Source organism: Vulpes lagopus, chromosome 10, assembly GCF_018345385.1.
Source record: "Vulpes lagopus strain Blue_001 chromosome 10, ASM1834538v1, whole genome shotgun sequence".
Taxonomy (NCBI): domain Eukaryota; kingdom Metazoa; phylum Chordata; class Mammalia; order Carnivora; family Canidae; genus Vulpes; species Vulpes lagopus.
This window is the reverse complement of record NC_054833.1, coordinates 97202308-97216993: the sequence shown is the minus strand read 5'-3', so window position 1 is coordinate 97216993 and position 14686 is coordinate 97202308. Positions and strand designations below refer to the sequence as shown.

The following is a 14686-nucleotide window of genomic DNA, read 5'->3' as shown; positions in this document are numbered from 1 at the left end:
GTGGGAGCTGGAGATTGTAGGGGAAACTCTAAAAAGGAGAGTTTTGGAGATGAGGATCCCCAACTTCTATGAACAACCCAGCACAAACCATGAGCTCACCCATAAATTATGCACGTGCAAAACAGACTCAAAGACACACAGCCAAGGCTTTGTTTGAATCAAACTACAATATAAACACCACTCGAGTGGCACATGAGTGGAGCAGACCCAAACGGTTTTGGAAACTGAATCGACATGGGAACCATTGCTCACAGAAGGCAAGTCATAAAGTGTGGTCTGAATTTAACTGGGTAGTTTGCCTGCTAAAACAAAATAAAAATCCATTTTACAGAGGATTTTAACAAGATCCAGAGTCTCAGAACCTAATATCAAAATGTCCAGAATACAACCCAAAAATTGCTTGATATACAAAGAATGAGGAAAATGTGATCCAATCTCAAGGGAAAACATAATAAATGTCAGCCTTTAGACTACTCAGAGGTTGGAATTATCAGATAGACTTGAAATCCTCCATTATAGCCATGCTCCGTGACATAAAAGTAGACCCTATTTAAATGAATCGAAAGCTAGACATCCTGAGTAGAGAAGCAAACTTTTTTTTTTTAATGGAAGTTTTATTTATTTATTTATTTTTTTTAATGGAAGTTTTAGAAGTAAAAAACAATACCTGAGATGAATTCATTGGATGCCTGCAACAGCAGAATAGTCACAACAGAGGGAAGTCAGTGAACTTGAACATAGAGCAAGAGAAAGCCTCCAAGTTGAAAAACAGATATTAAATAACTGGAAACATTAACAAAATATTAAATTTTTAAAAATGAGCAGAGCATCAGCAATCTGTGTGACAATATCAAAAGATAAAATATTTGTATCATTGGAGTACCAGTGAGAAGAGAGATTGGTGTAGAAAAATATACTGAAGAAATAATGGGTGAAAACTTCTCTAGTTTGGCAAAACATATATTTAAAGATTCACGAAGCTCCATGGAACCCCCCCCAAAAAAAGGAAAAAAGTTAAAACCATGCCTACACATACAGTAATCAAACTCCTGAAAATCAAAGATTAATGAGCCTGGAAAAAATGGCACATTACACGTAGAGATGTGAGTGACTGTAGATTTGTCCCTCAGAAACCATGGCAGTCAGAAACTAGTGGCAACATCTTTAAGAAAAGACCTGTTGACACCTAATCCTATATCTAGCAGAAATGTCCTCCAGGAAGTGAAGCAAAATAAAGATGTCAAGACATTCTCAGGAATAAAGAAATCCTCTAAGAGAATTTGTTGCTAGAAAATCTGCCATAGGGATCCCTGGGTGGCGCAGCGGTTTGGCGCCTGCCTTTGGCCCAGGGCGCAATCCTGGAGACCCGGGATCGAATCCCACGTCAGGCTCCCGGTGCATGGAGCCTGCTTCTCCCTCTGCCTGTGTCTCTGCCTCTCTCTCTCTCTCTCTCTGTGACTATCATAAATAAATAAAGATTTGAAAAAAAAAATAAATAAAATCTGCCATAAAAGAAATGGTTAAGGCAATTTTTCCAGCTGAATGGAAATGATACCAGAGGTGAACTTGGAATTTCAGGGATAAAGGGAGAGCCCAAGTAATGGTTAAATATTTTGGTTAATACGTAGATTTCTTTTCTCCTCTGAAGTTCTTTAAATGTGTATGACTTTTGGAAGGGGGTTTTCAATGTATGTTAATGTCCTACCTAGGACAATTATTATATAAAGGAGGATGGGCAAAGGGACCTATATGTCAGTAAGACTTCAACATTTTACTGAACATTTTTCTCGTCAAATATTAACTCCATGTAGATGGTGAGAGGTTGGATATGTGTATTGTAATCCCTGAAGCAACTACTAAAAAAGTGGTAAAGAGAGCTATAACCCAAAAAGTTAATAGATATGTTGAAATAGAATACTAAAAATATTCAAATACTCCAATAAGACAAGAAAGGTGAGGAACAGAGGGAAAATAAACAGAAGAGCAAAGAGAAAACAAATACAAAATAGTAGACCTAAATCTAACTATATCAGTAATTACATTACTTGTAAATGGTTGAAACACTCTAATTATTATGCCAGATGGGATTTAAAAAAAAAAAAGTCTCAACCAAAGGCTTTCTACAAGAAGTCCACTTTAAATATGATATAGATATGTTAAAAGTACAAGTATAGAAGCCATGCCAGCAGACACTAATCAAAAGGATGCTGGATTAGGCTTTATTAATATCAGATTATATAGTTTTCAGAAGAAAACACTAACTCTTTAGAGAAAGTGAAGGATGGTTTTGAATAGCAAAATCTGGGCTGTTTTTCAGGGATCTGTCTGGAAGAAGCAACTCATTCCATTCCCTGAACTCTGCTGCCAACTGAAATTGCCCAGAACTAAAAGGCAGAGAAGCAGATTTTTCCTGATTTGTCTCCCAATGAGCTCACCCAAGGGAGGAGACAACAAAGTGGCTTTTAGAAATTGCTGCCAACGAAGGGAAGATATTCTCAGAGTACAAAGCAATGGAGGCAACAGCTAAACATTTTGTTATAATGCTGTGAGCCAGCAATTCCACTCCTGGGTGCAAACCCAACAGAAATATGTACATATGCACACCAAAAGACATGCATTCATATGTTCACAGCTGCACGATTTGTAATTACCCAAATGGAAAAGCATTCGAAAGGACTACCAACACTAGAATAGATAAGTAAACTGAGGAATGTCCATACAATGGAATCATACACAGGAATGAGAAAAAAGAAATCACAGTTATACACAACAATATGGATAAATCTGAAAAAAGTACTATTGAGAGGATGTCAGATACAAAAGAGAGTACACTTTATGATTCAATTTCTAGAAGTTTCTAACAGGTCACACTGATCAATAGTGGTAGGAATCAGTACCCTTGGGAGCCTGTGGAAGATTCCTGGGAGACTGGTCATGTTTTGTTTCTTGGTCTGAGTGCTGGTTACATAGGTGTGTTCATCATATAGAAGTTAACTGAGCTCTGGTTGTGTGTGTGTGTGTGTAGTTTTTTGCATGTATCTTATGCTTCAATAGAAAGTTTAAAAATTAGTTTAAGACACTGTGACTCACTGATCTGTACATGCTGCTCGGTAGTTGATATTAATGGGATGCAGCTGTTCTTTAAAAACAAATAAAATGGAGAAGAAGCGCCCCTCCCCCCCCTTTTTAATCTTTGCTCATAATGTCCAATTGTTAGGAATACCAAGGTCTGGGTCATTTTGTTAATGTCACTCACAAGTTGCTAGCCATCTTGGTAGATGGAGTCCCCGACCGGATCAGGCAGTGTGGTGGAATGGAAAGGCTAAGGAAGCTTCCTCCATCACCTGCATGACCTAATGTCTCAGCACCCTTGTCCATGCAGTGAGGCGACAGCCATTCCTGGCTGGGTCGTCGTAGGGTTTACATGAGACTATGGCTGAGTAAGTACCTGGCATGTAATAGATTCAAATATTTAGGTGGTTTTTTTTTTTGTTTTTTGTTTTTTTGTATAATAGGATGACATTTATCCTACTTAGCCTCTTAAAAATACCGTCTACTAAAAAAAAAAAAAATACCGTCTACTTCTATGTAATATGAAAGTAATGGCAACAGCTACCCATTTTTAAGTATCAACTCTGTGCCAGTTCTTTTCTTCTTTGTAGTCCCATTTAGCCCTTAAAATTACCCAGTGACTATTAGCAACACTTGGAATAATATTAACAATCACATATCATGTACTGGAATGGCCTGAAGATTCTTATATATCCCCTGTCATGGATGCATGTCACCCAGAGTCTGCCCTTCAAGACCGAGGGCTGCATCCCCCAGCACTCTGGCATGTTAGTGGCGGAGGACTCACAGCTGAATCTATCTCCCCCTTAGCCAAAGGGAGCTGCCTCTCCTAAGATGTCATCCTGCATCCAATAGCAGCCCAATGCTAGAGTACAAAGGTTCTGCTCTCTTTTCTCAATAGAGACAGGTCCCCCAGCTTTAGAGTTCTCTGTAGGGATTGGAGGGGCCTGGATTGCTAGTGCATCCCAGTCCACCTTCTGCCCCTGCTCCATCCTGGTATCCCGCAGGAAACCTGCTGCACCCCAAAACAATTTTCTGGTACCCAAACTACATATTCTCTTAAAAACAATTTCTCTAAACTGGCTGGCATCAAGGCTCTTCATCAGTAGACCCCTTCTGAGTTTTCTAGCATCATTTTTCATACTCTCCACACACCCCTGAACTCCCGTTGTAGTAAGCTGCTCTGTGTTATGGAAGGAAGTTACACCCTTTCACATCCTTGACTTCATTTTCTCTACTTCCACTGCTCCTGCCTGATTCCCCTGAAAGACTTCAGTCTTTTGTGACCATCACCTTCCATATAATTCCTTTGATCCTCCCAACATCCTATGTATATCTAGGCCACTCTAATTTTTGTGTTGTCTTGAGAATTATCAATTGCCAGTGAAGTCCCCTCCTGCAGACTCGGCTATGTGCAGAGGCAGCTCTGAACAGACCCAAGAACGACAGTTCCCAGATCTGTCGGTAGGTGGTGCTGCGTTACCCAACGCTGGACAAGGACAAAGTTCACCTTAGCAAATTGTCCTGTAAGGCACATAATTAATTTCAGAAACCTAGAAAGTTTTTCCCATAACAAACAGTAAAGCAAAACAGCCTGACGTTCAAATGAACACAAGACATGGGGAGGGCATGGCAAGAAGGAGCTTCTAAAGGAGAAATCCTTTGACTGTTTCTATTTGAGATTGGATTCCCCCCATCAGCTCGTGTGATTTGTCTACAACAGAGCAGAAGTGTCTGATTTAGGTCTTAGCTTAACAAGCAAAAGAAGGGTTCTGTATAAACACATAAAAGCACGGGGACGTTCACACAAGGTATGTTACTTCTCTGTACTTAAAATTCATGCCATTTTTAATATTCTCATATTCTACCTGAGGTTGCTAGTGCTGATAAGTATCAGAAATTTCTCTCCCAAAGCTAACAAAAATGATAGAAGAAGGTGGGCAGGTAGTTTTAAGGTCCAAAAAGTTTTTTAAAAATAGATGAAATTGGATGATTTGAGAGGAGTGATGGCAGAGGGTATCACCATCTATTTCTTTTGGAAAGAAAAAAAAAAACAAAAAACAAATTCCAGTGGCTTTGGCTTCAAGTTAATGCCCAGAGGGATTGCGAGTGTAAAACACTGATTGTTGTTTCTCTTTGATTATCAAAAAAATTTAATCACAAAGAATCCAGAGAGCAAGATGACAAACACCCGTCACCTCACCATCCAGAGTTGACAAATACTGACATTTTGTCCCACATGCTCCCATTTTTAGCTACTGTTTGTTTATTACTGGAATGTCTTTGTGTAACTAAAGGTCTTAGCAGGGTTACTGACAGTCAATTTTGATTAATGCCAAATGCAAGTTGTCTAAAATTTGGGGGCTGGAAGATTGTGTAGCTGAGCATTTATTGTTTATTCAATGAAATGATAGCAAGCAAGAAGAAACCTGCAGAGCAAGGCCGTGGCTATTTGTGTCAAACATTTTCTTCCCCAAATCATCTTCACATGTAATTTCTCATTTTACTCCATGAAACAATCAAGGCCATCCATATAAATGTGACAGGGAAGGAAATGGAAACCCAAGACCAGGGATTGTCTTGCACATGTTAGCAGCAGCTAGGACTAGACGAACCTTAGCTTCTGGACATGCCGTTTTGTTTGGCAGCATGGCAGGATGCGTGAGACTTCAGAGTACCATTGGGTTTGAAACTAGCATACACTGGGGCAGATTTGGGCCATACACAAGGCTGGCCTTCTCTTGGCCTCACCCCACGCAGGGCTTCTAGCAATGCCGAGACTGCACAGGGCTAGATTTGGACCCCCTGGCTCCCACAAGGTAGAGCTACACATAGTTTGGAGTTAGGAGAGGGGCTTATGGGCCTCTATTATTTCCCTGGGAATTCATGTTGAACTGAGGACCCCTGTAAGAAGCCCCCAAACCCAATGAGGATCTGGAAATTCTGAAACATTTGGGGGCACCCTGCAGAGCAGAATGGAGCTTACCCCAGACCCAGGTAGGACTCTGAAATGTTATGAATTGGGTTCGGCTACTATCAGGTTGGGGAAGCTCTGGTCCCCTAGAGGATGCTCAGGCCCTGAGGCTGCATGCTGTCCACCAGGGGCTTCAGAGCCTCAGCTTTGATGCCAGACAATCCTGGCTTGCATCACCATGCTGCCACTCACGAGCTGCATAGCTTGGGCAATGCTGCTATATCCCTCTGAGCCTCATTTGTTTTGTCTGTAAAAACAAGATGATAATTACCTAGCTCAACACCATCTAATAGAATTACAAAGTGAGACATACAGAAATAGTGTCTGTTCTGATAGCCATATTGAAAAAGTAAGAATAAGTCAAATTAATTTTAATACTTTATTTTCTTTAACCCAATATATCCAAAATATTTTCATTTCAACATATAATCAATATAAAAACGTTAGTGATATACTTTACATTTTTTATGGGAAGTTGGAGGGGAAAACTAAATCTTCAAAATCCTGTGTGTATTTTATATTTACATCATATCTTAAGACCTGCCACACTCACTTCAAGTGTTCAGTAGCTCATGTGGTGGGTGGCTGTTCTATTGGAAAGCATAGCTCCAGCCGATAGGGTTGTAGTGAGGGTTGAATGAGATTTCATGTGAAAGCTCCTTGGCTGGACTGTTTTTAATATCGCTACTATTATTTTTTTATTATTCTTGCCAACAGAAAACATTCCCACATTCAGGTGAGCATCTTCTTCACCTCATCTGCTAAATCTGCTAAAACTGACTCCTTGGACAATGGCCCAGGAGAGATTCTACACAGAGCCAAGACGTAAGGACCCAGCTCTTCATGACTGTTCATGTAGCCTCTATAATAAGAAAACCTGTGAGTGCCACTTACTCCCATTCCTATACATTTGCCCCTTTGTACAGTGGCTCTGCCATTCCTTTCATCAACAGGTGGAGTCCATTCTTCACCTGTTGAATCTGGTCTTGGCCATGGAACCTGTTTTGGCCAATGAGACATTAGAAAATGTGACACAAATAGAGATTTGAAAAATGCTTGCACATTAGGCCTTGTTCTTGCTTGCTGCTAGAAACCCTCAGACACCATGCCAGTGAGGCTAGGCCAGCCTGTTGGGTGATAAGCATCACATGTCCCTGGCCAATATTCAGCTAACCACCAGACATGCAGGTGAGGACTTCTGAGGCCATCCAGCCCCAGTTGAGCTGGCCCACATAAGCAAAGCCACCTAGCTTATCAAAAGAACCATGAGAAATAATATTATTGTAAGCTACTAAGTTTTGGGATGTTTTGTTATGCAGTAGAAACTGACTGATACATCCTGAAACAAGACTCAGAGATTCCTCTTACCTGGGAGGGTAGTAGGGATCGAAAGTGTGGCCATCTCCCGTACTAATTATACATGACAGATTTCCAATGTAGGGAGAAAGGAGCCATGTCAGGGAGATGGTGACATTGTCAAAGATGAAACTCTCATTGGACACCATCAGCTGCAGGCCTGCAGACCAAAAAATGGAAATACTGTGTGCCATCAGAAAGCAAAATTACATGTTTTTGTTTAAAACTTAGTCTCCTCTATCCACCTGTCCATCCTTAGGTGGGGCTTTTTAAAGATTTTTTTTAAGTTCTTTTGAATTTTATTTTTCATTCATAGGTAATAGGTGACCAAGGTACAGAATTTGAAATTTTTATAAAGGATGTAGAGTGAAAAGAAAGCTTCCCTCCCTTCCTTCCTTCAGCCCCCTCCCCCCGCCAGAGGCAATCATTGTTACCAGTATTCAGAGTCACCTTCTAGGGATATCTTCACATTCACAAGCACATACATAATTTCCTATTTATACAAGTGGTACATGATATATACAGTTACTTTGACACTCCTTTTTTTTTTTTTTACTTATTATATCTTGGAGATTGTTCTATATGAATTTAGTTAGAGCTGCCTTGTTCTTTGTAATAGCTGCACAATGTACCCTATTTAACCAGGATTCTATTGATTATCTAAATATATTTTTATTATGTTTAAAAATACAAAATGCAAAGCTCCTTTAGGAAAATCTGCTTGGCTAAGGTGGCTAATGATTCATTGTAAGCCATTTAGCAGACATTAAATTTTACAAAACCTGACCTTTCAAAGTTGGCATGGAGGATGAGGAGGGGAATAGAATTTGTTGGGGCTTTACACAGCCCTGGGCTAATTTGTGCAGCATGATCTTTCTGTTTCCAAGCACAGACAAGGAAGGCAATTAAAAGGACTTTCCTGAGTTGTTGCCATCCTGATTCACAGCTACCTGAGGAAACCTGGACCATGGCTAGTGCCCTTTTGGGCACTGTGGCAGCGGGCACAGGGTGGGGGGATGCTGGATAAGTCTCTCCATTTACAAATCAGAAACATTGCGTTCAGAACACATCGATTCACAAGGGAGCAGGATTTTTGAAATCAAAGTTGGGGCAAAAATTTAGTTCAGGGTCTCCAGACCCCATATACCCCCTGGCCTAAGCAATGCGTCTGTCCAGTGACAGCCACACTGTGACTGGCAGATCTCCAGAGGGCACCCTTTGTTCATTAGCAAAACCACCAGATGGAAAGTGCTGCCAAATCACATGGTCTCTTCTTCCCAGAAAACAAATGAAGACATCCCAGTCACTCTCATTTCACCCAAGCGTGTCTAGTAAACTAATGCTGCTGGTGAAAGCTGTCCTCTCCTCTTCTCTGTGCGGTCCTCCCTTCTCCATCCATAGACCCTGCTCTCCCAGATGGCCCCTGGAGGCCCCAACACTCCCTGACTCACTCTTTCCCTTCAGAGCTCCCTGCCCATCACTCATGCCCTCAATAGAAGGTGCTGTTGTGACTAATTGTCTGGACGATGACATAGGGGAAGTGGCACTCACAGATACTCTTAGTGGGAATATAAATCAATGCAGCCGTTTTTTGGAGTGTAGTATCTATTAACATATAAAGAGCGTACACCCTGTGACCCAGCATTCCTTCTACTAGGGATCAGTCCTCTAAAAATAATCAGGCACATGTCAAGATATATGCACAAGAATGAGTGCTGCAGAGTGGTATTTAACAACAAAAAATCAGAAGCAACCAGAGGACTGGTCCAATACATTTGACATAATCTTATGATGGGATCCTATTCAGCTATTAAAAGAATAAGGTAGTGACTTGGATAGATGTCCAGGATATGTTATTAAGTTAAAGAAATTGAGCTATAAACTAATGCATTTAACATTATATTTTACACATATACATTCGTACACAGTCATGTGTAAAAACAGTTTAAAAAGCAGAGAAGAACTTATTCTGAACATTGAACAGTGGTTTCCTTAAGGAGAGTAGGACTGTAGAACTGAAGGAAGGGGCTCTGTCTTCTTGATTTGGACAAACTTTTATAAAGTGTAGTAATACGGGTTATTTTTATAGCTTTCAAAATTTGTCATTTTAAGAAGTCCCCATGTGGGGGATCCCTGGGTGGCGCAGCGGTTTGGCGCCTGCCTTTGGCCCAGGGCGCGATCTTGGAGACCCGGGATCGAATCCCACGTCGGGCTCCCTGCATGGAGCCTGCTTCTCCCTCTGTGACTATCATAAATAAATTAAAAAATCTTTAAAAAAAAAAGAAGAAGTCCCCGTGTGTTCTAAAATGTAAGTTCTTGGCAGGGTGATGTTTAGTGGGTGTAGGGTATGTAAGTGCAAAAAAAATCTTTTGATTTTTTTGAGTCAAGCAATGTTGGTCTTGTCTGGATAAATATCACTCCATGATATTTATCACTATTGGGTCACTCCATGAAATTTAATCTGAAGCATCCTGGGAGTTAAAAATATATATATTTCTTAATATATATTAATATATTTAATATTTATATTAAATCATATATTTAATATTATATAATATATTTTATATTTACAATATTAAATATATTAATATATTATAGTATTAATTTTAATATCTATATTAATATATTAAATATTAAATATATTTTAATATATATTTTTAAACTTCTGGCTTGATAGCTCATTTCTGCAATAGGAGCCTCAAACTCTTTACCCCACAAGGCTAAGCCAGGTGGGGAGGTCAGGCTGCAAGGAATCAATAGTGAGGAAGTCTCTTAGTTCACAGATTGGCCCCCGAGGGTAGTTGCTCCCTCTGTTCCAAGTGGGGCTGGACTTGGTGTGGAAATAAGGGAACTTGCACGTACTGGCAAGATGGGGACTCACCTTCCTGGCACTGGTACTGCACCCATAGGTAGCTGCCCTGGGTAGGGCACAGGTCTCCAAAGTAGGTCCCATCTGCAGCCACCTGGCATACCTGCAGCCCCTGGCACTGGCCTGGGAAGTGCCCGAATCCCAGCAGGAGCAGGAACAGTGTAAAGGACAAAAAGGGACAGGTTCAGACAGAGATGAATGACCTCTCATTCATTTATTCACCCACCATCCCCCCACCCCCAGTGGATATCTGCTGGTATCTACTGAAGACCAGACACTGTGCTAGGTATTGGGGGGAAGAAAAGTAGGGTTTTTGTCCTCAAGCAGCTCAGGGTCCAGCACAGGGGTTCTCAAGTCTTAGAATATACCAGAATCTCCTGGAGGGCTCTGGAAGACACAGATTTCTAGACCCCGCCCCCAGTGCTTCTGATTCAGTTGATATGGAGGACAGTGTAAGAATTTACTTTTCTAACAAGCTCCCAGGTGATGCTGATACTGCTGGCCTAGGCATCCCACTTTGGGAACCACTGGTCCAGTAGCATCCAGTCAGATGGCCTAAGTGGGAACCTAGATTTTGAGAACTGGCAAAAAGGGGGGAAAAAAATCAGGAATCTTATCTAGGTGCCCACAGGAGAGAGACATGTGGAGAGCCCAGGCCAGAAATTTCAGGTCATCCCAACACCTCTCCCTCATGCCCATGCAGATGAGTGGCATGCCTACAAAGGAGCCTAGGAGGAGGACAGGCAGGTGCTGCACACCTGGTTATAGGCCTGAGCTCCCATTTCCTTGCTGGATGTCATCTGGAACCCACCCTTAGCTCCTACAGCCATTCTCTGGTCCTTGTGCATGGCTCAAAGCCAGCAATGGGGTGTCGGATCTGTCTCACACTTGAACTCTGATCTCTCCATCAGCCTCATCTCTGGCTTCTAGCCAGAGAAATTTCTTTGCTTTTAAGGGGTCATGTGGTTAAATTGTGCCCATTTGGATAATCCAGACTAGGAACCCATAATTAGGTCTGCAAAGTCCCTTTGCTGTGTCAAGTAACATATTCACAGGCATGGTATCTCATCATACTAAGTTCCAGGGATTAGGGTGGCAAATCTTGGGGGCCATACTTCTGCCCATCCCTAACAGGAAGCCATAAGAGGGCAGAGTGCTTTTCATCCTCTCTCTGACTGCAGCTCCCTCTGGATAAGCGCTCTTTCATGGTCCTCACTTACACAGGGCAGCCTCGACCATGATCCTAGCACCTCCTGGATGGTCCTGACTTCTGATTTTGATAAGATCATCCCAAGTCATCCCTCCAGCCCTTAGGGGTGGTAGTGGCTTTCCATTGCTGCTAATCTCAGAGTTATATCTTTATCCCCTTCTTTGACTTCTCAGCACTTCCATACTTGATAATCAATTCCCTGCATTAAATTTCCTCTGCTGAAAGACCTAGCATGATTTCTGTTTTCCTAAAGGGACCTAGCCTGATACACTCCTCAATCAGAGTTCTGTACCCCTACTTTCTGCATTCACAGCCCTAGACTACACTTTCCAAGAGAGAGGAAGTATTTTGTTTTGTTTTTGTTCACTGCTCTATTTCCACTCCAGTTCACAGAACAGTACCCAGCACATGGCAGGTACAAAGTAAGTCTTGCATAAATAAACACATAACACCTCCGGAGGCTCCTTTCTGTTGTGGCATTGAGCATAGTGCTAGGTGATTGCTTGTGTTCATATCTCTCTCCCCATTAGACTGTGAGCTCTTTGAAAAACAGACTATTTGATTGATTCCTTTATCCACAGAGCCCAGGATAGAGCCTGGCACAATGTTGGGCTCAAAGAATGTTTACTGGCCAACTGACAGTGAATGAGTGAGTGTGGCACTTAGATACAAACAGATTTCCCTGGGATCCTGCCCAGCTCTTTTCCTCTGACCCCTCCCAGAAGGATGCAGGGTTCCTCTCCAATGTGCTTTCTGGGGGGTGGCTGCAAGGTTTGGAAACTTGCATCTGGGCCTTTGCAGAAATAGCCCACTAGGTCCCCTCAATGCCTCCATGAGGGAGGCACATCCATCAGCCCACCAAACCCAGACCTTCCCCCCTCAGAGGGGACACAGCCTCAGGAATGCCAGTGCAACAAGAAGAGTGCATGGGAACCAAGGAGCTGATTGCAGCATTTCCTTCCTTCACACCTGCTCTAAGGAGACCAGGGACAATGTGGGCCAGACGTGGAATGGAGAAGAACAAATCACTGTCCCAGGGAGACCTGGTACACTTTCCCAAACTGGGGTCGAGGCTGCTTGGCAGGTCCTGGGAGTACAGGGCACTCCTCCCTGAATCTCCATGGGCCCTTTGGGCAGAGGCAGAGCCATTCAGTGAATTGCCGAGAGGCTCTACATGGTGTGGTACTGACACTCCCTTGTCCAAGGGGGGCACAGAGAAACTAAGTCATTAGCAGAGGGTCACAGAGGAGATTCAGAGAAGCTAAGTCATTAGCAGAGGGTCACAGAGGAGATTCAACCTGAGACCGCAGAGCTTCTAGCTTGGGCACAGACTGCTGTGTCCTCACTTGGCCAAGAAGCAACAAACCACCTGCCTTCCTGGGACGTTATGGGCCCGATTCTACTAACCACAGCAAAGAGGAAGGAGGCCCCTGTGTCCTGGACAATAGAGGTTTCTGAGAACTTTGCACCCCCCAGGAGGGTGCCAGGAGTCCCCATAACCCCTGAAACTGAACCCTTCTCATGAGGCAAATGCAGCTCAGAGGCAAGTTTAATCTGATTTAGAAAAGCAAGGCCATGGAGAAGCTCTCCCACATGAACAATTGATGCTACTAGGAATGTGTATTTCAGCATTATTCATAATAGCAAGGATTGAGACATGACCCATTCCACTCTCAACAGAGAAGGAGACACATTATGGTATAGTTATAAACTGGACTAAGCGAATAAACTAATACATGTATCAAAATGGATAATAGGAGATTTAAAGCTATATTCACTGCTATAATGAGGGGATGTTAAGCAAATATGACGTAATGTTAGGATTTAAGAACAATGGGTAGTGAGTCTATGGGAGGTCAATAAAATATTTTTATTGTCTACATGCTTGGAGTATTTAGAAATTTTTAAAAGTTTAAAAAAGAAAGCAATGTTTCTTGCACCCAAGTGGAGTGGGGAGCAGAATGCCTCCCTGGCCCACTGAGGTAGGTTTGCTAGCAGGTAAGGAGGCGAGCCATGGCCTCCTTGCTTCCCTACATGGTTCTGTGGGCAGAGACTGGCCTGTTTTCCTAATGTGGGAGGCCCAGATATGAAGATTATTCAAGTCTTCCAGACCCCTTTACTGGGTACGGGATACCAGGAACTGCCCTGCCCCCACAGCCAGAGCTGTCCTTGGGTTCTTACCTGCCACTTCGTCCTTGACGCTGGTCCAGCTGCATTCCTCCTCCAAGGGGCGTGCAGCACCCTGGGTGCAATAATGAGGGGTCTGGCGTCCGTAGATGGCGTCCTGGATCTGGATGACTTCCCCTGAGCCACAGTGCATGGTGGCATTGAGGCCGTCACAGGTCAGACTCTGGCCAACCCCTGTGACAAAGGGAAGGGGACACCTTAGGAGGGACCAGCTGTGGTCACGGCTGGACAAGTGCCTGGTTGATGGGAAGTGGAAGGTGTCAGGGGTCGGGTCTGAGATGAAGGGCTACAGCAGGAGCCAGCTCCACAGCGATGAGAAATAGAACGTGGTGGGCATGAGCATGGCTCTGGAGCCAGACTGCCTGGGCTCAGATGCCACCAGCCATGCCCTGGCTCTGTGACCCGCTGCTAATTATCTAGCTTCTCTGTGCCCCCCTTGGCACGAGAGAGGGTCAGTACCATACCATGTAGGGTCTTTAGGAGGATTAAATGAGTTTTTACGTGCAGAGTAAGGGTTATACCAGTAGCCACTATATTCTCCTATTTTGAGTACCTTCCTTGAGCCTTATCTGAAAACAATGCCTGGCGTATGATAGATGCTAAACAAGCATTTGTAGAATGGATGAGTGACTTAGTGAGCCTTTGTATCAGTCCTAGAAGCTGGGTTACTAACCTCCCCACTAGGAACATCAGGCTCATGGGGGTCACTATGTTGAGACTTCAGGCCAGCTCCTGGCATGGGGTCCACGTTCAGTAACCATTTGTTGGAAAAGAACAATCTGGCTCAGATGAATATAGCCAGAAAGTAGGAAACTGGGTCCAAACTCAGGCCTGTCTGCCTGGTGGGAGAGCCACAGTGTAGGGCATGAGACCAAAATCTGTGTTCGTTTCCTATGGCTGCTATACAAATTGCTAGCACATTAATGTCTGAAGCCAGTACAAATCTATCATCCTCCAGGTATGAAGGTCAGAAGTCCAGAATGGGTCTTAAATAGGCTAGCATCAAGGTGTGGGTAGG

The 14686-nt window shown here is 43.0% G+C and overlaps 1 protein-coding gene across 1 annotated transcript in view; it reads right to left on the bottom strand.

Annotated features, from left to right (window-relative positions):
- Positions 1-14686, bottom strand: part of PKD1L2 (polycystin 1 like 2) — an 87436-nt gene that overhangs the window by 68728 nt on the left and 4022 nt on the right. Inside the window, exons 3-5 of the mRNA XM_041773043.1 lie at positions 13663-13842; positions 10284-10394; positions 7415-7562 (exon numbers count right to left, since the gene is read on the bottom strand). Of these exons, the coding sequence (XP_041628977.1) occupies positions 7415-7562; positions 10284-10394; positions 13663-13842 (439 nt within the window). The remainder of the gene's footprint in view (positions 1-7414; positions 7563-10283; positions 10395-13662; positions 13843-14686) is intronic.